General features: G+C 36.4%; 2 protein-coding genes across 5 annotated transcripts; one reads left to right on the plus strand and one right to left on the minus strand.

Moving 5' to 3' along the window:
* The first annotated feature begins 479 nt into the window (after positions 1-479).
* Positions 480-22,092, plus strand: LOC131166863 (uncharacterized). 4 transcript variants are annotated; one of them, XR_009139886.1, is made up of 11 exons: positions 511-690; positions 772-852; positions 16,417-16,506; positions 16,678-16,844; positions 20,175-20,244; positions 20,542-20,621; positions 20,742-20,804; positions 21,009-21,085; positions 21,236-21,332; positions 21,616-21,699; positions 21,869-22,092. XR_009139886.1 is itself a non-coding variant. In XM_058125473.1 (10 exons), exons 1-10 carry the CDS (start codon positions 613-615, stop codon positions 21,843-21,845), a joined length of 894 nt encoding a protein of 297 aa, XP_057981456.1. In that variant the 5' UTR covers positions 480-612; the 3' UTR covers positions 21,846-22,092. The 4 variants fall into 4 exon arrangements, 3 of the variants coding, with proteins under 3 accessions (XP_057981456.1, XP_057981458.1, XP_057981457.1); XM_058125473.1 differs by lacking the exon at positions 21,616-21,699 and having other exon boundaries at positions 480-690; positions 21,755-22,092; XM_058125474.1 differs by having other exon boundaries at positions 21,616-22,092.
* LOC131166865 (uncharacterized) lies at positions 21,840-24,430 on the minus strand. Its single transcript, XM_058125476.1, has 3 exons — positions 23,900-24,430; positions 22,606-22,734; positions 21,840-22,223 (listed from the first exon to the last, which is right to left on the minus strand). Exons 1-3 carry the CDS (start codon positions 24,221-24,223, stop codon positions 22,044-22,046), a joined length of 633 nt encoding a protein of 210 aa, XP_057981459.1. The 5' UTR covers positions 24,224-24,430; the 3' UTR covers positions 21,840-22,043.
* Positions 24,431-24,513: the final 83 nt, after the last annotated feature.

Below are 24,513 nucleotides of genomic sequence, written 5' to 3' on the forward strand. Positions count from 1 at the left end.
TTGCATATTTGGTTGTAAATAGTCTACTCTTGGGGCATTTGTTACTTTGGTCCTTATTGGCCTAAGGGGCTTGTATAAATCAAGGGCCATTTAGGAAAAAACGAAAAACAAACTGAAGCATAAAATATATATTTTTACCAACTTGAATGCCGAGCGAAATAAAATGATGAATTACTTAGGTCCTATTTGAAATATAAAATATTTTTTAAAAATAAAATATTAATATAAATAATTTTACCTTTTTTATGTTTGGTGATGGAGAAAAGCGTAAAGAAAATAAAAAGATATACTAAATCAATAAATAAAAATTAAAAATTTTAAATTATTAATATTTATTTTTTATTTTTTAATTGTATTTGTATTAAACTAATTTTTAATTTTTAATAATATTTTATATAAATAAAGAATATATAAAATATAAAATTTCGCGTGATTTTCTTCTTTTTTCTTTTCAAATGAAATAAAATAAAATTCTTGATGCAATAGGAGCTAAGAAAAGTAAAAAAGAAACACACGAACTCGCATAAATCGGGTGGCGGGTAAAGAGAACGGTCGCTTCTGTGACTCAGGGGTCATACCCGAGAGAGAGAGAGAGAGAGAGAGTGGGAGAAGATGGGAGATTTGTACGCCTTGGACTTTGATGGAGTACTCTGTGATAGCTGTGGCGAGAGCTCTCTCTCCGCCGTCAAGGTCCTCTCTCTCTCTCTCTCTCTCTCTCTCTCTCAGTTCCATTTTGTTAATTTTAGTAAACGGTCTGTTGATTCTTAAAAGGCTGCCAAGTTGAGATGGCCCGGGATATTCGAATGTGCGGATTCGAACTTGGAGGGTTGGATTGTTGATCAGATGCACATGGTAGGCTTTAACAACTCCTCCCCCTCTTTTGGGTTCTTTCCTGCGAGTGTAATTGCTTTGTTTAGCGGAAAAAAAAAAATTCGGATAACCCTTCAAAGAGAACAAGAAATGAGCAATGTCTTGCTGTTTCTACTGTTTGGTTTACGAGAAAATTAGGAGGGGCGGGGTGTCAATGATGTTTAATTACTGTTTTTGTTATTTATAATTCTGCGTTAATTTATAAGTCTACAATTATTTCTAGTGTGGATGAAGAATTGGGAATTGGTTGTTTCCGGCGCTTGTGCTGTCATTTGATGTTGCCAGTAGCACAATCAGTAACCTTTTCATATCATACACATTGTACTTTGTTACATAGAAATTATTGCAGATATTCAGTCGTTGTAAATGGGGCCATTGGTCTAAATGGAAGCCATCGCCCATCGCCCATCGCCCATCGGGCTTCTCATGTATGGTGGTTAAAGGCAAAAAAAAATTCATTTATATATTAAATAGAAAGGAAATTAAAATTTATTCTGCTGGAATAGTCTGTACAACACTCTGCAGCTACTAAGTCTGTGGGATGCCGAATGTGTGATTGTTGTTTTCTTTGTATAACTAATAGACGCTGAAGATTCATTGAGTACTCCTTTAAGGATGAGGATGGATAGAATGGAAGCTTTGGGCTCTACAAAGGATAACTAGAAAGTTTCTGATGAGTGGAAAAGCATTCTCTTTATTTGCGTCGCCTCTTACCTCCTCTTTTTCTATTTATAGAGGTTTTGAGGCATGTCAAGAGACTGGATGTTAGAGAAAGTAGGAAGCTTGAATATTGGTGGGTGCGGAAAGAAAGTAAAATAATGCTTCAATTCCTCTGCATATGATGATTAATTGAAGATAATTAGAATAACCCTATGTTTGGAGAGGACTTGGATTTGGAACGGTATTGGATTTGGATGAGATGTAATATAAAATTATATTTAAATTTGCCCAAATCCATCTAATCAAAATCCAAGATCCAAAATACATGTTCCCAAATGCAGTGTAAGTGTTACTGATAATCACAATCACATGACATGTTGCGACCGGAAGCAATTATGATATCCAAAAGAAAATGTAAATATATTGCATTCAAATAGTCTATTCAATATAAAAGAATTATAATATCGACAATCACAATCACACAACACATTGTGACATGTGACAATTATAATAACCAAAAACTTTGTAGTTATACTGCACCTAAGTAGTCTCTTATGTATGTCGTATCAAAGTTCTCTTTTACTCATTCCTGATTCTTTAGCTGATTATGCCTATATGTAGGATCATATTTGTCTCAATGCCATGCTATTGGGCATCAGCGACTCCGCTATGCTTTTCTCAGCTGGCTCTAATCTTTCCTTCCAAACTACATACCTCTTGTCACCAAAAAATGGTTCCAAGTGCTGTTAGCAATATATTTGTAACTACTGTTAAGCAACCACTGCATCCAATAGCTTAAGCTGTTAGGTTGTTGGACCACGACACATATCAAGCTTTAACACTGCCCCACACATGCAGCACCATTGCATGTAGGAAGATAAACATATGGTAATAACTGTTAATGGTTATTTAGTCATTTAGCATTATTATGATGTGTTAGAGTTTTCTTAGTAACAAGTGTGAGTTAGAAAGGGTATTATGGTCATTCCCATTGTGCTTGACATATATTATCAATAGAGGGAGAGACCTATCATTGAGTTTAGGTCTTCCATTTACCCAATTATTCACATGGTATCAGAGCATGATTCTGAAACCTAAACCCTAATTGTTACCATCACTGTCAAAACTGAAGCCTAAAACCCAAAATCCGCTGCATGTCTATCATCATAGAAGTGTCAAAACTGAAGCCTAAAACCCAAAATCCGCTGCATGTCTATCATCATAGAAGAATTTCCAGCAATACTATAGCCCTAGAAAACAGCCAGCAGCAGCTGAAAGGCAGACCAGTCGCTGGAATTTTCTGGGTGACACTGCCTGTTCGAGAACATCAAATCTGCTATAAATTTTGTAAAAACAATACCATAGTCACCTACAGACACTGCCAATCTGCTGCCCCCCCCCCCCCCACTGAAATCCCATCTTCAGGTAGTGTCCCACGTGCGCTCATGCGCTGGTCAAAGGCTGCCAGGGCCGACCCCACGCACTAGTGCATAAAGCTATTTTCAGGCATGGTTTCGACCTGAAATCATTCAGCAGTGATTCAATCCCTCTATTAACATGTTGTTGGAGTTCTTCATGATATTTTTTTGTCCAAAGATCTCACCGTTTTTAATTGCTCATGTGCGACACCCAAGGAATGGTTGTTTGATGCTTCATGAAGCTGTTTGTCAATGGTTATTGAGTTTATTGGGCATGTGTTTTGCTCAAAGATCCAATCTTTGTTGTGACCATGCACTCGTGGTAATTTGTTAGTTGTTGTTCAGTGTTAGTAATAGTCATTGGTGACTTTCTTGGAGCAGTGGCAGTGCTCATAAGCTGTTTTTGTAAGGCTGTGGCAATGTTATATAAGTTTGTTGGTGATTGTCCATGGTAGTTTCAGTGGTTCACATTTCCAATTGTTCCAGTGTTGTGTGTTTCTTTCTTGGGGCTGCGTTTGAGTTTCTTGGTGCTGTGGCAGCCTTGTACTAATTTATTTGTAACTTGTTCATGGTGGGTCACCTTGTTTGTGGTTGTTTTGATTGTTCCAGCAATTAATCTTATGATCATTGGTTTGAGTTTGTGAATGCTAGGGTGGCGTTTGCAAATCCCAAAAGTATGGTTCCTTCATTAGTCACTTATTTGAGTGAATCGTCACTGTGACTATATCAGAGGAGGAGTATTCAAGGTTTCTAGAGTATCAATTGTATCAAAAAACATCTTATGACATTGCGTCTTTTGCCTAGAAAGGTAATCTTACAATCTATATGTCATTTGGTATCCTTCTTACTAGTCCTTGGGTTATAGATTCTGCTGCCATTGACCATATAACAGGTGCAACCAACTTCTTTTCTGATCTCCATTATCCTAAAAATGAAACTCAAGTTTCCTTTGCTAATGGGTCCACTATTGTTGTTAAGGGAATAGGAACGGTAAATCCTACTTCTTCTATCTCTTTTTCTTCTGCTTTATACATTTCTAAATTTCCTTTCAATCTCATGTTAGTTAGTAAGCTTATGAAGTCACTAAATTGTTCTGTCACATTCTTTCTTGATTCTGTGATTATTTAGGATTTGAAGACTAGAAAGACAATTGGCATAGGACGTGAGACTTGTGGACTTTACTACTTTGAGTCTGCCATCTCCACCCATTGCCTACACAGTCGCAGCTATACCACTTACAATCCATTGTTGCCTTGGTCATCCACTCTTGGACAAGTTAAAACAGCTAGTTCCTACATTGAGTTCTGTGTCTAATCTTTAGTGTGAGTCTTGTCAATTTGGCAAGCATGATCGTGTTCCCTTTGCTTCTTGGGTCAACAAATAGGTGGTTAGTCCTTTCGTGCTAGTCCATTTTGATATTTGGGGTCCTAGTCGTGTCACATCAAATTTGGGGTTTTGGTACTTTGCTACATTTGCTGATGACTATTGTAGGATGACTTGGTTATATTTAGTGAAAGATCGTTCCGAGTTGTTTGATATCTTTTGTGCCTTCTGTTCCCAAATAAAGACTCAATTTGATATGCTAGTTAGGATACTTCATGGTTATAATGCTAAGGAGTACTTCAGTACCCAATTTCGTACTTATATGACTAACTTTGGTATGATCCATTAGTCCTCTTGTGCCCACACTCCACAACAAAATGGAGTCGTAGAGTGGAATAACAAACATATTCTTCAAGTCACTCATACCATATTGTATCAAATGAATGTCCCCAAAGTTTTTTGGAGTGATGCTATACTCACAACTTGCTCTTTCATCAATAAATTGTCATCCTCTGTTCTTGATGGTAAAATTCCATTTTCAGTTATCTTCCCTAAGACTCCTTTGTTCTCCCTTGCTCCTCATATATTCAGTTGTGTGTCCTTTGCCCATCAGTTAGCTCCTAGAATCGATAAGTTGGATTCTCGTGCTATCAAATGGGACATCGATGTTATAGTCCTACTTTACATCGATTCTTTGTCTTTGTTGATGTCACATTTTTTGAGTCTACACCATACTACTCTGATTTGTTGAGTTCTATTGACCTTGACGAGTCCTTTCCTCTGCCTTGCCTTCCAAATCCAAACTTAGTATCTGTGTCCAATCCTATTACATCTTCATCTAGCTTGAGTCCTTCTCGTCGCTTGAATCATCCCAATTTGCAAGTATACACATGGCGACTCAAGGGTTAAGTGCCTCCTCCAGCTTCTACTACTATGCCTCTAGTTCCCTCATCAGATGATCTTATTTCCCATGACGTTGAACCTTCTATAGTTGTTAGAAAAGGTAAACACATGTGTACCCAACATCCGATCTCTAATTTTGTTTGTTATGATTTCTTGTCACCCCTTTATTGCTATTTTGTTAGTACTCTGTCTCCTGTTGCTCTTCCAATATCTATTTCTGAAACTCTATTCTATTCTTGGTGGGGGAAAACAATGGTTGAAGAGATGCGTGCACCACATGATAATGATACTTAGGATTTGGTATCTCTTCCTCTTGATAAGTTTGTGGTTATTTGTCTATGGGTGTACAATATGAAAGTCAATCCTGATGGTTCTTTGCTCGTTTGAAGGCCTGCCTTATTGCTGAAGGGTGTATGGTGTGGATTATTCAAACACATTCTCTCCGGTCACTAAACTTGCTTTAGTACGTTTGTTCATTTCTTTAGCACCACTAGTAATTGGCCTCTACATCACTTAGATGTGAAGAATGCTTTCCTACATAGTGATCTTCATGAGGAGGTATATATGGAGCAACCACCTAGGTTTGTTGCTTAGGAGGAATCAGACTTAGTATGTCGACTTAAGAAATCATTGTATGGATTAAAACAATCTCCAAGAACATGGTTTGGCTGTTTTAGTGTTGTAATACTTGAGTTTGATGTCCATCAGGGTGTAGTAGATCACTCTGCATTTTCTTCATACTTCATCAGGCAAGATTTTGCTTATTGTATATGTGGATGACATTGTGATCATTGGTGATGATGATCGAGACATCCAAGACTTAGCTTTTCCTACAAAGTAAGTTTCAAACCAAGGACTTGGGACCATTGAAGTACTTCTTGGGTATAGAAGTGTTGAGATCTAGTGAGGGAAATGCCTTGTTATAGGGGAAGTATGTTCTTGATCTTTTAGATGAGATGGGGCTGTTGGGATCTGCACTTGTTGATGCATGCATAGATCCCAATAGTAAGTTGATGCTAGATATAAGTGATTTGTTGCCTAACCCAGGCTGGTATTGGAGACTTGTTGGAAAGTTAAAATCTTAGAGTCACTCGACCAAATATATCCTTTGCAACAAGTGTTGTGAGTCAGTTTCTCGATTTCCCGAGAACAAGTCACTAGGATGCAATAATTCACATTTTGAGATATCTCAAACGTGCACCAGGGAGAGGTCTCTTATATCAGGATCGAGATCACAATCATATTTAGGGATATATAGATGCAGATTGGGGCAGGTCACCTCCTGATCGAAGATCCACAACTAGGTATTGTATCTTTTTCGATGGTAATTTGGTGTCTTGAAAAAGTAAGAAACAAACTATGGTGGCTAGGTCGATTGCTGAGTTAGAGTATAGGGTTATGGCGCACACTACATGTGAACTTGTTTGGTTGAAGAATATGTTGAAAGAATGAGGTTTTCCACATTCTCAGTCTATAAGTTGATGTGTGACATTCGAGCTACTATTCACATTGCCTCCAACCTTGTCTTCCATGAGCGGACAAAGCACATTGAAGTTGATTCATTTGATTGCCACTTTATTTGGGAGAAACTTGTACAGAGGCTTATAACAACCACTCGTGTGAAGTCTGAGTTTCAGCTTGCTGATTTGTTCACTATAGCCACGGGAGGTGCTCGTGTGAAATTCATTTGTAACAAGCTAGGTGATGGAGGATGACCTGTACCCCCCTAGGAGGTCTTCCTCCACCAGTAGATTTTTTTTTTTTTTAATTCCGGAAAACTCTATTTATTGTGGTGTGGATAGCAGGCAGGCCTAAGAATTCATTTGGGACCCTGCGGATCCACTCTTTTTCCTATTCAAAGATCAGTCCTTTGTCTCTGCATTTTCACCTATTTCGACCTGCGCTTTATAAATTGCTTTGGCACAAAATAAGCAACGATCTCTCCAACGCATAAATGGTTGGGAGTTTACGTTCTCATCATCTTTCGTAAAATCAAGTCCACCGCGGAGACATTCATAAACTGCTGGACTGTAGTTCAACTCTACCTTCCCAGAGTTCATTCTCTGGGGAATTCCCTTTTAGGCTGCCCATTCGGCACACGAATTTTAGGCGTAGCCGCGTATAGGTTTAGGAAGGTTTAGGAAAGATGTGTATTGAGGACCCCTTCCTATTTTAAAGGATTTCATTTTAGTACTTGTAATTATGTGTTTAGTTGGGTCCTATTTGTATATAACTATATGTGTTAGTTGTATTAGTGCTATAAGTGTTGGACATGTAAGTTATTGTACAGTTATTGTTTGAATCAGATTGCAGTTTCTCTCTCTCTCTCTCTCTCTCAGGTTCTGTTCTTCTTCATCTTCTTCTTCCTCCTCCTTTCTTCTCCTTTTTCCTTCTCTTATCCCTCTTTTAATTCTGTCTCTCACCCCTGTTCTGTTCTGTTCTCTGTTTTTCTCTTTCTGTTATGTCTCCCCACTGCTGCTGTTGCTTTTCTTCTTCTCCTCCTCCTCTTCTTCTCCTCCTTCTAGTTCTCTCAATCCTATCTATGTATATATAAATTCTATTATCTGTCCTACACCAAATTGGTATCAAAGCACACCATGATCACCATGCAGCCATTCAAAGTTTCCCAGAAATTCAAACACTGTACACTGTTGAAACTTCCCAGAAAATACCAGTCGACCAAACCACGACACCTCCCTTACCACTACAATCAGACACCCCCAAACCCCTTCCCCTACAATATCACCCCCAACCGACAAGGGAGTGGCCCCTACGTGCCACTTGAAACTACCCTAGCCGGCAGCCCTTCTAAATCCTCCATTTCCTGCAATTTTTCTCCTGCACAGAGAGACCATCATTGGAATCCTTACCTCCTGATCCACCCCCCGTCAGAACCCTACCACCAGAGGTCCCTTGCCGGCGGCTCACAGACTCCACGTGCCAGCCACACGCATGGGGAAGTTGCTGTTTTGCCCAGACTTGTGAGATATTGCTTCTTGCTTCGAGAATTTGATTTGTTTCCTGAGATTATGAAGGTTTCGGAGGAGAAATTGAGTTATCAAGTTTGGTTTGCATTCCTAAGATCACATACAGCCAAATATTGGGCTGCCTGAGCAAATTTCAGACTTTTGAAGCATCGTCAGCATTCAGATCAAGTTCCAACTACTGTTTGAAGGCTGTTTTCCTGAGATTGGAGAGTAGGGACTTGAGCAACTGCTGGTCTAACATTGGAACTTGATGGCGAACTCAATTTGTGCTCCAATTCCTAGGCAGGGTGAACAAACTCTTGCATTTTCTTGACTATTGTTTGTATGACTAGGGAAATTCATGGTTGCATACTTCCAAGTTTCTTATTACCCTTTTAAAAAAAAAAACTCTTCCCTTTGTTTTGTACATTCCTCTAGCTAACTCATCATTGCATCCTTGTTCATATCCATACATAGTCTATCCCATGTTGCCATGTTATGTGCGGCCATATCCATTCATATGCATCATGTTCTATAGCTTTATGTTTGTGCATTATAGTGATTTTAGGATTCATACCATTCATAGTCAAGTTTAATCCTCCTCAGCATAATTGTAGCATATTGCATTGACCATGGTGACTCACTCTAAAAACCTTAGAGATAACTCCCAAGTATAAGAGTGTCACCAAGTAGTATTAGGGAAGTCCCTAAGTCATTTCCATAGGGAATGGTATGTTTAAGTTCCAAATTTAACCATTATAAAAAATAAAGGAGAATTAAGCATTACAACTTATTAAAATGTTATTTATAGTGAAACGGGGTTTTTGGGCATAACCCAAGGATGGTTTGTTCTTCTTTTGTATGAGAGTGATAAAATGTATACTCAATGAACTAAAAGAATTTTAAATGCAGCGTGTTTATAAACCCAAGTGAGAAGCGGAACATAGCTATATAACAAGTTTAGGATTTATGCTTTGATGCCCTTGGCACTTACATTACTCTTGTCCCTAAATTAGAGGAATTTGAGGACGTGTGTTGAATGAATTATGATTATCTTTGCTCAAGGGGTTAAACCATAATCATCATCATCTATATTTCCAACAATAAATGGCAAAGTATAATGCTTATGCTGTAAGGGGCATTTTTTCAAACACCTTGTGTGCACCTTGAAATTGAATTAGGTTCTAATCTCCTTGAGTTGTAAAACAGTCCATAAACACAAATCAAATCAGTAAATTACACAAAAAAAAAAATGCAAGAAATTAACCCAACATTAACTCATTCAAAAACAATTAACTAAATGGATACTAAAAATAAAGGAACAAATTAATCCAACCATAACTCATTCAAAACAATAAACTAAATGGATACTAAAACTACAGGAACAAGCTAATCCAATCATGAATCATTCAACTAAATGGATACTAAAATTAAAGGAACGAGCTAATCCAATCATGAATCATTCAAAACAACAAAGTGCATGACAATAAAAATAAAGGAGCAACTCAATCCAACAATAAAGTATTCAAAACAATGAATTAAAATGGTCATTAAAAATAAAAAAACAAAAGGAGCAAGAATAAAGAGAAGGAAAACAGAAGAGGATGAAGGAGGAGAGTGAACTGCTGTCCTCTCTCAATTTCTGCACAGTCAGACTTTTTCTCCAAGCTGCTGCACAGCAGCTTGCTTCATGCTAGCAGCTCATGCCCCCCCTTATGAAACCCTATCCCCCTTATGAAACCCTATTCTCCTCCTTTTGTATTCTGTGCACAGCACACCCACTAAAAACCCTATGGCTGCTCTTTGCTGCACACAGCACACATGCACGGCCCTGTCACTGAAAAGCTACGGCCCATTTATTTCCAGCTCGCGCATGGTCCATGCAATTTGGGCCTTACGTGCTGCTGTCCCCCTGCAAACCCTCTTCTTCTATAACTTTATGCACGGCTGCCACTGGAAACTTCAATCTGTGCATGGGCCCTATAATTTGCATGGCCCATGCGCGCATTCACGCTCCTTATAGCCACCTTTTGTCTCCTCTCCAAAACCTAATCAATTCTTTTTTAAAATAATAACCTAAAGAATCCCTATACAACCTCCTCTCTAAGCTGCGCATGGGCCTCTCCTTTTGCATTTTTGTTTCACCTTTAATTCCCGAAAATTACCTACAATAATTAAACACAAGTGCTCATCAATTTTAAAAACAAAATTAGAATAAAAATCCTAATGTTATAAATTGAGTTCCATTTAAAATAATGTGCATAACTTGGGCATTTAATCTAATTTGTAATAACCAATAAACACATTTAAACACCTAATTATGCAATATTTGACACTTAATCACACATCCCAACTTACGTTTTGCTAGTCCCTAGCAAATAAAATGAATGAACTCATACAAGGGAGAGTTACCAACTACAATTCCAGTATATTCGAAAATCACATGCCATGAAATAAACTTGTTGAGTTTAGGAACACAGGAAATAGATTAATTTGAATTTAGTATCAACTGAGAGATTTATACACCATTTAGTTAATCAACCATGGTAATTGAATGTAACAAAGTTTACGTGCACAAGAATAAAGCTAAAATTCCAAGATTGAATACCAAGACGCATTATTAGTTTCAATCACAAAAGCTAATATGAGATAACCACATGGTCTTACTCTAATTCAAAACCATTGTAGTGGCTGTTTTTATGCTATTACACTTTAGAAGACACCTATTTTCTTATTTAGTAAGGATTCCGACAATAAGTAGCCTTTTCCAGCACACAAATGTACAATAGTTGCCTTCATGCTATTACACTTTAGAAGACACCTACTTTCTTATTTTGTTAGGACCTCGATAATAGGTAGCATTTTCCAATGCACAAACGTTTCCCTCTTTTTTTTTTCTTTTTTTTTTTTTCAATTGATCCCTGGTTTGTTTCTCATTTTCATTTGCTTCAGACATTTTTTCTAAGACATTAGGATATGGTTCATTAGAGTCCCAAATAACTACAGTGTAAATAAATAAATAATGACCCAAGGTAGTCTTTCTAAGTATTCTGACCTGTGTTGTGTGTGTTTTAGCAAAAACTTTAACATATTTCCCTTGGTTGAAACTAAGTGAAATGGATAAGTTTCCCATTTGATCTACACTCTGATTTGCACTACATTCTACATGTCCCATGTCCTAAAAAAAATTTTTCCAGCATGTAAAATTTAATAATAAGGAATTTAGTATGCTTTGAACTCAATACCAGCACTTCTCCAAACTGAATGCTTATGCAGGAAATGTTGTTTATCATGCATTAAGAAAAATTCAATAACGATTAGTATCAAGCTATGAATCAATAGTTTACCTATTCAGCCTATTCACATTAAAGCTCTATAACATGGCAGCACACAATTGCAACATACAAATTCCCCCCCCCCCCCCCCCCCCCCCCCCCCCCCCCCCCCCCCCCCGACTAAGAAAAGCAATGTCCTTAGTGCTAACAGAGAAGAAAAACAATGTAAAGAAAAAAAAAAGTAAGGAACTAAACAAAGAAAATAAACTAAAAAAAAAAAAAAAAAACGAAGAAAACAAAAAAAATTAAAATAAAATAAAAACAAAGAAAATAGCACTCAATAGTTACAAGGTGTCTGGACAAACAGAGTTTCATCACCTGGATCATAAGTGGAAATAAAGGGTTTAAGGCATTGGCCATTCGTCGTGAAGGATGTACCACTCTTCAGATTCTGAATTTCCACTACTCCATGAGAATGAATGTTAGTTATAATATAGGGACTGGTCCAACGGGATTTCAATTTATCAAGAAAAATATGTAAACGAGAGTTGTAAAGAAGAACTTCCTGGCCAAGCGTGAAATGCTTGGAGTGGATCTTTTTGTCATGCAAAATCTTCATGCGCTCCTTTGCTAGTTGGGCATTGTCATATGCATCTCGACAAGCTTCATCCAATTCATTTATCTGCAACTTTCTCAACCCTGAAGCTTCTTCAAGTGACATGTTAACATGTTTTATAGCCCAAAGAGCTCGATGCTAAATGTCAATAGGTAAATGACAAGCTTTTCCATAAACTAATCTATAAGGAGACATCACTAGATTAGTTTTGAAAGCTGTCCTATAAGTTCATAAAGCATCGAGAAGCTTAACTTACCAATCTTTCCTATTAGGATTGATAGTTTTCTCCAAAATGATTTTTTTTCTCTCTATTTGCCAATTTAGCTTGCCCATTTGTTTGGGGATGATATGAGGTGGAAACTTTGTGTGTGATGCCATAATTCTTCATGAGTGAAGAAAATGGTTTGTTGCAAAAATGAGTACCCCCATCACTAATGATAACCTTAGGCATGCCAAAACAAGCAAATAGAAAGTGTAAAAATTTGAGCACAATGCAGTGGTCATTTGTTTTGCAAGCGACAACCTCAACCCATTTTGAGACATAATCCACTGCCAATAAAATAAAGGTGTTTCCAAAGGAGGCTGGGAAAGGCCCCATGAAATCAATTCCCCAACAGTTAAAAATTTTTAAGGTAAGAATAGGGGAAAAGGGCATCATGTCGCCTTTACTAATGGATCATACTTTTTGACACGCCTCACATGCCTTACAAAAATTGTAAGCGTCTTTGAACATGGAAGGCTAGTACAAGCCGCTTTGCAAAATTTTAGCTACTGTTTTTTTTTTTAGTTGAAAAATGACTACCACATGCACCCATATGACAAAATCTCAGCACAGAAGAAAACTCATCATCAAGAATGAACCTTCAAATCAATTGATCTAAACAATATTTGAAAAGGTAAGGATCATCAAAGTAGAAATGCCGTACCTCAGAGAGAAATCAGCGCCTCTCTTGGGTGGACTAGTCAGAAGGCATTTGTTCAGTCACCAAGTAGTTGACTATGTCAGCAAACTAGGGAGCTTTTTTAACCATAAATAGCTACTCATCCGGTAAACTATCATCAAGAGGAGGGCTGATGTTTGCAGAAGAGGATGGTGGCAATCTGGAGAGGTGGTCAGCCACCACATTCTCAACTCCTTTCTTGTCCTTGATGGTGATATTAAACTCTTGAAGTAGCAAGATCCAATAGATTAAGCTGGTTTTGCATTTTTATTAGCCAACAAATACTTTAAGGCAGAATGGTTAGTGAAAATAACAATAGGAGAACCAAGAATGTAAGCCCAAAATTTATCATGTGCAAAAACCATAGCAAGCAATTCTTTTTCAGTAGTGGTGTAATTTTTTTTGGCATCATTTAAGGTCCTACTAGCATAGTAAATCACAGAAAGCATGTTATTCACACGCTAGCCCAAAACATCCCCTAAAGCATGGCCACTTGCATCAGTCATGATTTTAAAAGAAAGGTCCCATCGTGGGGGTTGCGAAATAGGGGCGGTGGTAAGTGATTCCTTAAGGGTATCAAAAGCTCTTTTGCACTCTGGTCCAAACAAATTCAACATTATTTTGTAAAAGGGTGCACAAAGGTTTTGCAATAGAACTAAACCCCTTAATAAATCGCCTATAAAAACTAGCGTGTCCAGAAAAGAACGAACATCTTTAACTATCCTAGGGATAGGGAGTTTAGATATTAGTTTAATTTTTGCCTTGTAGACCTTTATACCTTCAGAAGAAACTATATGTCCTAAAACATTGCTATGAGTGATCATAAACTGGCATTTCTCCCAATTAAGAAAAAGATATTTTTCTTCACATCTTTGCAAAACACAAGCCAGATTAAGTAAACAATTCTCAAAAGATTTTCCAAAAACAGAGAAATATCCATGAATATTTCACAAATATCCTCAATCATATCAGAAAAAATACTTGTCATGCATTTCTAAAAAGTAATTGGAGCATTACACAAACCAAAAGGCATTTTGGTGAAAGCAAAGGCGCCCAAAGGACAGGTGTAGGTGGTCTTCTCCTGGTCCTCAGGTGCTATAGCAATTTGGTAATAACCAGAAAACCCATCCATGAAACAATAGAATGCATTACCAGCCACACGTTCTAAAATCTGGTTCAAAAATGGCAAAGGAATATGGTCCCTCCTATTGGCTGAATTAAGTTTTCTATAATCAATACACATCCTCCAGCTAGTGACCATCCTAGTTTTGATTAATTCATTTTCCTCATTTTTGACAACCGTCAAACCAAATTTTTTTGGTATCACCTGAGTTGGGCTTACCCACTTACTATCCGAGATGGGGTAAATGATACCCACTATGAGCAACTTGAGCACTTCCTTTTTGACAACTTCTTTCATGATAGGGTTGAGCCTACGTTGAGCATCTCAAACTGGTCTAGCTTCATCCTCAAGATGGATTTTGTGTGTACAAATAGCAGCATCAATACCCTTGATGTTGACTATTGTCCACCCAATTGCGCCTCCATGCTTTTTTTAGACTTCCAGTAACTGGGCTTCATCTTTCTGATTTAGATTCGAGGAGATTACCACAAGGAAGGTGCCTTCTTCAGGACCAAGAAAGACATTTTTTAAATCTTTAGGGAGTGGTTTCAGTTCCAGCTGGGGAACTTCCTCCTCTGAAGATTTAAGTATGTCTAGTGGTGGTGAAGTCTCAAACTAGGGATGCCATCTAGCACCTGGAAGTTGTAGCTCAAGTGGTGAAGAAAAATCTGCCAAACAATCCAAAGCTTCAAGGAAATTTTCATTAGCAGGGTTAGTCTCCTCATTAAGTTAAAATTTGGATGTCTGAAAAATAAACTCATCATCAGAGGGGGGAAAAATTGAACCACTAATTTCTGTAGGTGCCAAAACCTCTACAGCATTCAGATTGCTTGTATCATCAAAATGGCTCAGCATTTTGCAAGCGTTGAAAACATTCAACTCAAGTCCCATGTTCCTAGGTTTAGGAAGGTGGAGGACCTCTTTGTATTTTTAGGGATTTCATTTTAGTATTTATAATTATGTGTTTAGTTAGGTCCTATTTGTAAATATGTGTTAGTTGTATTAGTGGTACAAGTGTTGGACATGTAAGTTATTTTATAACTATTGTTTGAATCAGATTGCAGTCCCCCCCCCCCCCACCTCTCTCTCTCTCTCTCTCTCTCTCTCTCTCTCCCCCCCCTCTCTCTCAGGTTCTGTTCTTCTTCATCTTCTTCTTCCTCCTCTCTTCTCCTTTTTCCTTCTCTTATCCCTCTTCTAATTCTGTCTCTCACTTCTGTTCTGTTCTGTTCTTCCCCTTCTCTGTTCTTCTCTTTCTGTTCTCTCCTCACTGCTGCTGCTGCTGCTGCTGCTTCTCTTCTTCTAGTTCTTTAATCCTATCTATCTATCTATCTATATATATATATATATATATATATAAACTCTAATATCTGTCCTACATCACTAGGAGCATATGATATATATGCTCCAGCTTGAGGGGGAGTATTAATAGTTATTTAGCCATTTCACATTATTATTATGTGTTAAGAGTTTTGTTAGTAATAAGTGTGAGTTAGTTAGTGTAATATGTTCATTCCTATTGTACTTGACATATATTATAAATAGAGGGAGAGACCTATCATTGAGTTTAGGTCTTCCATTTTACCCAATTATTCAACAGTAACATTCATTTACACAGAATAAGACAATCTTAACCACCACATCATTAGTGTGGGCAACAAGACTAGAACCTAGGACCTCTTGGCAACAACTATGGCTCTGATACAATATTAAGCAACCACTTTACCTAAAAAGTTTAAGCTGTTTGGTTGTGGCCCCACAATGTATGTCAAGCTTACAGATATGAGTCATCATTTTAGTATTTTACTTCATTCCACACTGGTACTCTCGCTCATTCATCCTGTATGAAGGTGCTATAATTACTTTTTGCCAACTAATAATGTGTTAATCAATCCTATAAAATTTGTTTCTTACAATTCTAGTTAAGTAAAATTTGGAGACGGACAATCAGATTTAGTTGCATTCAATTTTTTTTTTCTCTCTCTTTTACCCTGAAAGAATCAAATTGTTGAAAAGAATGGAGCATGCTATAATGGCATAATTAGAACAACTGGAAACCTAGACTAAAAATCTGTTTTTGCTTCCTACAGTTCTGATGATTGTTAAGACCAGCTTCTTGTCTAAAAATATTTGATGTAGAAGAGCATTAGATTAGTTTTTTTAAAAAATAAATATTTAATTGTGAAAAGAAGAAAATGTAAGGTAATACTGGTGCTTATTAATGCAAATATGTATATTCTTTTGCATGTGGCCAATGGATTTTTTTTTCCCTTGTTCGTGGGGGTGGGATATCTAAGCCAATAAGATGCCTTTTATTGTGGCAGGTCCGACCTGTTGTAGAAACTGGATATGAAAATGTGCTACTGGTGAGGCTGCTGCTGGAGATGAGAATACCATCTATTCGGAAGTCCTCGGTGGGTAGTTGTTCAGCAATCTGGCTTGCATTTTTCTCATCAGTTGGATATAAAGTTGCCCAGTTGTCATGATTCCATGCTTTATCTCAATTGAAATGACACAAATTAGGATTTCCTTTGTTCACCTTCTTTAGAATGGTCCATGGCTGATGATCATCTTCAACATGCAAGGTTGCAGAAGGGCTCACAACTGAGGGGATATTGGATAATTGGTCAAAGCTGAAACCTGTCATTATGGAAGAATGGGATGAGAAAAGTGATCCTTTAATAGATCTTTTTGGGAAGGTCAGGGATGAATGGATGGAGAAGGAGTTGGCAACCTGGATTGGTGCAAATAGGTAAAAATTTATTTAATTATGTTAACTGAGCTTGAACATTACAAAATACTAACAAATACAAGATGCACAAAAGTTTTTCAATTCAGTGAATCCCATATACCAAATATTATAGTACCTGCATAAGGATCTAAATAAGTGGAATTTTTTCAAATACAGAGCTTGCAACATCTGAGTTTGAATACCATGGTGTGATTGATCAATTCAGCTTCTTTGGATGCATGTGTTTAATTTTAAATCAGCAGGATAGAAGCATATGTTTCAACAGTAAATAAAAACCATGAAGAGTGTGGTCTGGTTGATGATCTGCCCATCATAGGTACATGATCATAGCCTGTAACAAAGATTCTGGGATACACCTCTTCTGCCAATGGTTAGTCTAGTGCTTAATAAATAAATTTAAATAATTGAAATTAGGACTTGAAAGTTTTTTAATTCTGGATGACTGTTGATTCATGTCCGTTCATTTTAAACCAGTGTATTTGACATTCAAGACGGATAATAGGGCATATTGACTAAGGTAATTGTTTTAGGGTCCTTTATAAGAGATGGGATGATAAATAGAAAATATCACCTTGGAAATCTGAAGGGCCTAATAACATTTGTTTATATGCTACTGCCTGTTTACTAAGATTGTAATAGATTATTACTGGCATGCGTTCTATTAGTCCATGGTGCACACACAGACTAAGGGCGAGAAATATTGCAGATTATTTCTATTGAAGATCATGCATTCCGTTTGACTTTGCTTGTTACTTCTGTATTTAGGAATGCTCCTGTAGCATCTTCTACAAGATTGTGTGCATTTCCATTTATGATTGTAGGTTACTTTGACAAAATTGCAGTCTGAAAACCCAAAATGAACTGATTCTAGTTTGTATGTTTCAAACTGGACTCTAGACTGACTGATTATTGTTGCTATATTTGTCTCCATGATGAATGGTATAGTAAAACTTCATCTTTTATCAATACTATATAAAAGTAGGAATGTGTTGAAGGTGTAAAATATTATTCTTGTGTGGCCTGCCCTAGGCAATTAATGATGCTATTATTTTTTTTTCCCGACTCACAGACAAATATACTGTATCTTGCATGAAAGGATATCTTCCTGAGCGAGAAGCTGTCACTATAAAAAGCTCCAGATTTACCATGAAATTTTGATTTTATGCAAGGACAAAACACATTTAAAATGTCCATCCAAATATTTCAGAGCAGCTAATTCTACAATCCAAAACCCCCTGTTCAAATTAAAAAATTGAAAAACTTCATCAGTGAAACTATCTAAATGAAAATTGAGTTTTTTTTTTTATGCCTTTAAAAAAAATATTTATTTCATTCATAAAGCTTTGATCAATAACTTAAGGATAGAATTAGTACAACCATTCTCCAAAGAATTAAGTACCACAGTCAAAAAGCATGTTAATGCAAAAGAAATATAAATTCTATGCAAAAGGTTGAAATTTCATTTTCCCCATATCAAAAAATCATTAACATTGATGTCATACACATCCAGATCATACAATAATAAAAATAATTTGAGTCTAAACCAATTCTTTTCATCTAGCACCAATTGTTTTACTAATATGTCTTTTTTTTTTTCTTGCGGGATCGCTGATTACTTGTAAAGGATGTATACTTGAACTCAACTCACCTTATTCATTATTATTATTGTTATTATTTTATTTTTTCTTGCATTGAAAATTTCATGTGTCATGCACGTGCATTTTAACTAGTTATCTAATAGTTCTGATCTAGTTGTAATAATAATAATAATAATAATAATAATAATAATAAATCAGTATAGAGTTATGCCTGAAAAGCTTAACGTTCTCGTAGAATAGCATTTCAGTGTATTCGGCTCTAAGCCAATCCTTTGTATAACATGCATAGTTATTAGAATCTTATGATTTGTGATTCAAGTCATACTATTGGTATCAATTCCACACAAAAATCAATTGGACTCTTACAGGGAGAATTGAATAACAACTTAATCTTTTGCAGAATTGACTATTCACCCCCCTTAATTGAATGAATCAATTCAAGCAATTCTGAACCTATCAGGTCCAGTCGAATCCGACTAGTTTAAAGCCCATAAAGCCTTTTCTATTGCCTTCTTTTGCACAATTTCCTTCCATTTCCTTTGTATGCCGGTTGTCTTAAAAAAGGGAGAAAACAAAACGTTAGACATCCTGTTGCCTTCACAGAACCATTTTTTATTCTTGGAGGGATATAGTTTTCATCCAATGAGAAGGGGGGGCAGAATACTGGCTAGCTAAGGTGGTATTGACATTTGGGTGTGTCCTTAAGATTCAAAGGTTTGTTTTTTTTATTAGTTTTTAAATTATTTATCATTTTTGCTTAAGTTTTATTTACTTTTTCTTGCTTTATAGTTAGAGAAAGCATATGCATGAAATATTATTTCTTTTCTTTGTTAAACACTAAGGTCCAGTTTGGAACTCAAAAAATATTACGAAAAAGAAAGGAAAATATCATGGAATCCTCATTTTTATGTTTGGTTATCGAGAAAAATGAGAAATTAAATAAATAATATACTAAATTTATAAACAAAAAATTGATCTTACAAATCATTAATATTTAGTTTTTTCTAATTTTTAATCGTATTAAAACAAACTTTCATTTTTTATAGTATTTAGTAGAGAAGGAAAATATAAGGGAAAATGAGTTTCCTCCTTATTTTCTTTCTTTTTCTTTTCCCACATAAAATCTTTGATCCAAACTGACCCTAAAAGGTCAAGTTTTTTTGTTAATTTTTCTTGATGCCTTACCTTACTTTTTATTGCTTAGAGAACATACACATGAAATATGTTTTTTTTTTTTTTTTAATCATTATTTTTCTATGTTGTTTTCTGTACACATTTGCATGTTGTTTGGAATTGATTTGGAATTTTGATTCTTGTTATTTCGAAATTGGGATTTCAATTCAGAACTTGAACCTCTATTTGACAATTATGATGACATGTACCAACTTCATTGGAGCTCCAGCTGGCCCCATTACTATTTACAATGTACATTGAAACCACTTGTAGGATAGGACAACCTTGCTAGAACAACTAATCTCACAATTCCAAATTATTTGGGGCTGACTGGGTTGATTCTTTTTCTCCTTCAGTTTAAGGCCATTCTTTCTGTTAAATTTTACAGTGTCTTTTTTTAAACTGTATTGAGCCTTCTTCTTAGTCCACCTGAATCAAATCACTCTCAATTCTTTGAATAATCTTGGCACATTAGTTTTTCTTTGTAATTGCAAGCTATAATGCTATATAAACCTTGAAATTGAGACTTGAATAACTGGTCGAGAAGTGCTTTCCCCAGATTCTATCCAGGTGTCCCAGATGCTCTGAAATTCGCAAGCTCAAAGGTGTATATAGTCACCACAAAACAGGTGCAGCTGTCCTCTCTCTACAAACACATGCACACACACATACATATGTTCATATATACACACAGATGTACATTCATATATAACATATGCATGCATGCTAAGAAACACCAAATTCATTCTCATTGTTCTGAAAAGCACGATAGACTTCTGACACAATCCTTCTTGTGCTTTTGGAAATTTTGAAGTACTCTAGTTTCCATAAGCAATTTCTAAATATCAACTGATAAATCATGTCTGGTTATCAATTTTCATTTTATATGGAAACTTCACCCCCCCCCCCCCCCCCAAAAAAAAAAGAGTCGATTTGCAGATGCATTGCTGCGTGAGCTTGCCGGAGTAACTATACCACCTGAGAGAATCTATGGCCTGGGAACTGGGTTAGTATATTTGGCCACAATGGTTTAATAAAGCCACTAAACCAATGTAGGTGGTTCGTTGACAATTTTTCTTATGATTTTTTGCTTCCATTCGTGCCCCTTTTTTCAAATTTCCCTCAGCCCCAAGGTTGAGGTGCTGAAGCAGCTTCAAGGGAAACCTGAACACCAGGGGTTGACACTACAGTAAGATTCTCTGCAGCTTATGAGTTAATCAAGCAATTTTTATGGTGTCTAATGTTGTCACTGATGATTTGTTAATCTGTTCCTTATTTTCATATTGGTGGCTCCTGTTCTGCATTTGATGATTCTCATTGCTTTAACCAAAATCTGCTTCCCTGGAGAACTTAATTGAGATCTAAAATTAGTGCCATTTTTAAATTTGACCAGCTTTGTGGAAGATCGGCTTGCAACCCTAAAGAATGTCATTAAAGAGCCTGAATTGGATGGATGGAATTTGTATTTAGGTAATAAAAAAATCTCTTTTTTTGTTGGTTTTCCCCTCAATCTATATCAGATATGTCTTTCCTATTTTCTGATTTATTTTTCACATCTGGTTTATATGTAGTTCAATATAGCTTTGTGTTTGGTTGCTAAGCTGGGTTTAATTGAAACAGGGGACTGGGGATACAACACTCTGAAAGAGAGAGAGGAAGGAGCTAGCATCCCTAGGATTCATCTTCTCCAGCTTTCTGATTTCAGTAAAAAGCTGAAGTAGGCATTTTCTTTGTTGTTTCTCCATTTTTAATTAAAGCTATTACGAATGGCATTTGATCCTCTTCAATTTTTTGCTGTTTCATTATAATAATTAAATAACACAATGATATTTGGAACTTCACTTCTGATAAATTTTCCCGAGAAAAAATTCTTCTTCAACCAAATGCATTCAATAAAAATTGTTCAAAGAACATACTGCCCCTGCATGTTTTCATTATTTAAAAGTAGGCAATGATCCCAAATTGGGCAGTGTGAGAATTTAACTTTGTCTGAAATGCAGAGCTTATGCAAACAATAGAAGTGGCATTTAAGCTACTTGGGCTTGTGAACCCAATCCATGGGCTGACTGCTACCCATGTGGGAGGTACAAAACTTTGTTATTGCACAAACAAAAATTTATCCATTGAAACTTGTTTTAGGGAACAAACCAGCACCAGGGTAAAGTGTGCTTATCTGTTCATGGGACCTGATGCGCCATTCCAATGGTTGATCATGCTCAAGAAGGGTTGAATGTGAATGTTATTTTTCAACAGGAACAAGTTGGTAACAAGACCAAAGAGTATCTTTCAGTTTGGAAGATTGCAATATGACAAGGTTTCTGAGTAAACAGGGAAAAACAATATTCTTAGGCACTAAACAGTTGAATGAACTACATATTATTGAAAGACTGGTGTTACATTAGTTACGTATCACGAGGATTTGTGTCAACTACAATTCATCTTTTTTACGTGTATTCTGCTCCATGGTGCTAGCATCATCAGCTTTGTTTTTCTGACTTTGCAGCTTTTCAATAACTTCCTCGAGGGGAGGATCTCCGGGTCTTCGAAAAACTCCATCCCCAATCTTTATTTCATAAGCCTCTGGTTGATTCAATATAAATTCTTTCAACTGAGGGGGAAGGAAGACATGAAAATGGTAAATGCCATGAGAATTACAGTCTGTTTGGATCAAGAATTTTATGAGGAAAAAAAAAAGAAGGGAAAATAGAGAAAATTTATTTTTTCTTATATTTTTCCTTCTCTATTAGACATTATGAAAAATAAAAATTTATTTTAATATAACCAAAAATTGAAAAAAATTAATTATTTATAAAATCAAAATTTTGTTTATAAATTTGATATATTTTTTATTTTCTCACCAAACATAAAATTAGAGATTGAGAATTTGAAATCAGAACAAAAATTTTTAGGAGGGTTCAAAAGATTTGGTTACTTTAAAATGCCGTAACAAAGTTATTTTTTATAGAAATTCGTGGAGAAATAAAACATACCTCTTGTAGGTCTTGCCCTCTTTCCATGGTGAACATGACTGTGCTCATATCAACACCCATAAACTTGGCCAAAATAGATCCTGTGCGCAGGACTTGCGTCCATTTTGTAGCAATCTCAGCTACCATGTCCTGAAAATAACATCTCACTTTGGTTTGCGAAAAAGGAGTGGAGTAGAAATGAAATAGAATGAAAGTTTGAATGCAGAGAATGAAGAAATAAATTTGATTTCAATTCCCTCCATTACATTCTGTCTTTAAAACATGTAATTATTGGCAAAGCCATTTAAGTTACCATATCTTTTTATTCCAATAATCAGGGAAGCAGTTTGGTTTTCTCTGCAAATGAGCAAGCCTCTGTTTCAAAAACACATTCATTCAAAAGGGAAAGAGAACTTCAAAAGTGCACACAGAGAAACACAAGCCAGTTATTTTATTAATTTATGTAATATATATATATCATATTACATTATGTTAATACTATGTTATATTTATATTAGAATATGCGTCTGTATGTGTGTGTCTGTGTTTACATATAATCTCCTCATAGCAGGGGAATGGTCAAGTGCAGGTGCAGCCCATAATGATTGAGGGTGTCTTCCAAATGTTTCAACTTAACCATTCTGTTTGCAACGATCAATTATGTAAAAAATCCTCAGTATTCATTTGTGAATCCCCATTTTCCTCTGCTTGGAAGCATGATGAAATCATGGAGTGGATATTCTCTTCCAAAAATCTGAGAAAAATTGATAGGATGAATTCCACAAGTGGAGACAAAAACATTTTTACCCTCCAAAAAAAAAGAAAAAATCATGTTCCAAGCTTGAGAATTGTAATGAATATCAGAATACGCAAATGCGTATGCAATATATATTCTGAAGTATAATTTTCAATTGCAAATGAAATAAATCCTATATACACCAATGTTATGACTCTTCCGCATTCACACTTTCATCGCTACCATTTTAATTCACAAATTCTCAAGGAAGGTCCCAACTTCCATCATTGTTAGGTTGGAATTCCTAGAAATGAAGCCATAAAGACAAACCCCTTTTGACTTTCTTCAACAGCAAAGAGATCTGTTTTGTTTTTTTGTTTTTGCTTCAATTTTCGGGAGGAGGTAGCTCAGCTAAGAAGAGCAATCCCCAGGTGAAGTAGCAGGCAAACACAGAAAATATCAGAATACAACAGACAATTTCTTTTTTTCTTTTTAATAAAAAAAAGAGACAATTCACATTCTAAGATTCCCAATGCGAAATCGAGAAACAAAAGGAAAAAAAACAGAAGATGTCATTACCGGAGTACGCCGAACGCCCAATCGAAGCTTAACGAACCCGAAGGATGGGCCGGTGTGTCGCTTCATCATTTCATCCTGAATCTCAGACACATCCATCCCCGAAAAATCGGCCGGCGGCGGATCGAACTCCGGCGGCGGGGCCGACTTTTTGCCCCATTCCTTCCAAGCATCGTCTTCCTCATCGTCAATCACATCGTCGAGGTCGTCGGGAATGTGGATCGTCCGCTTCCCTCCCTCAGCGAATCTGCCATTCTCGGCAAGTATCGCGAGCAGGAGAAGAAAAATGGGAAAGAAAGCGAAAGAAGAGGTGCCACGGTTTCTCATGATTTTAGGATTGAAAAGGACAGGGAAGAAGCTGGTTAACCCCTAAACATAACATATGCACCATTGGAACAAGGCATGCCCAACCTGAATAGGTCAATAATTCAATTGGTTAGGGGTGAGGGATTGGTGGGAATGGATTTTTTTACTGTACTTACAGTACTTAGTGCTGTGTTTGGGAATATTAAATGGAAATTTGTGATTTATAATTGTATTACATTGTCCAATTAGCATTTGGATTGGTTGGAGGTGGCGCGTCTGGCTTCGCTCTATGAATGCATAAATTAGAATCT

The sequence above is a fragment of the Malania oleifera genome, chromosome 10, assembly GCF_029873635.1.
Source record: "Malania oleifera isolate guangnan ecotype guangnan chromosome 10, ASM2987363v1, whole genome shotgun sequence".
Classification (NCBI taxonomy): domain Eukaryota; kingdom Viridiplantae; phylum Streptophyta; class Magnoliopsida; order Santalales; family Ximeniaceae; genus Malania; species Malania oleifera.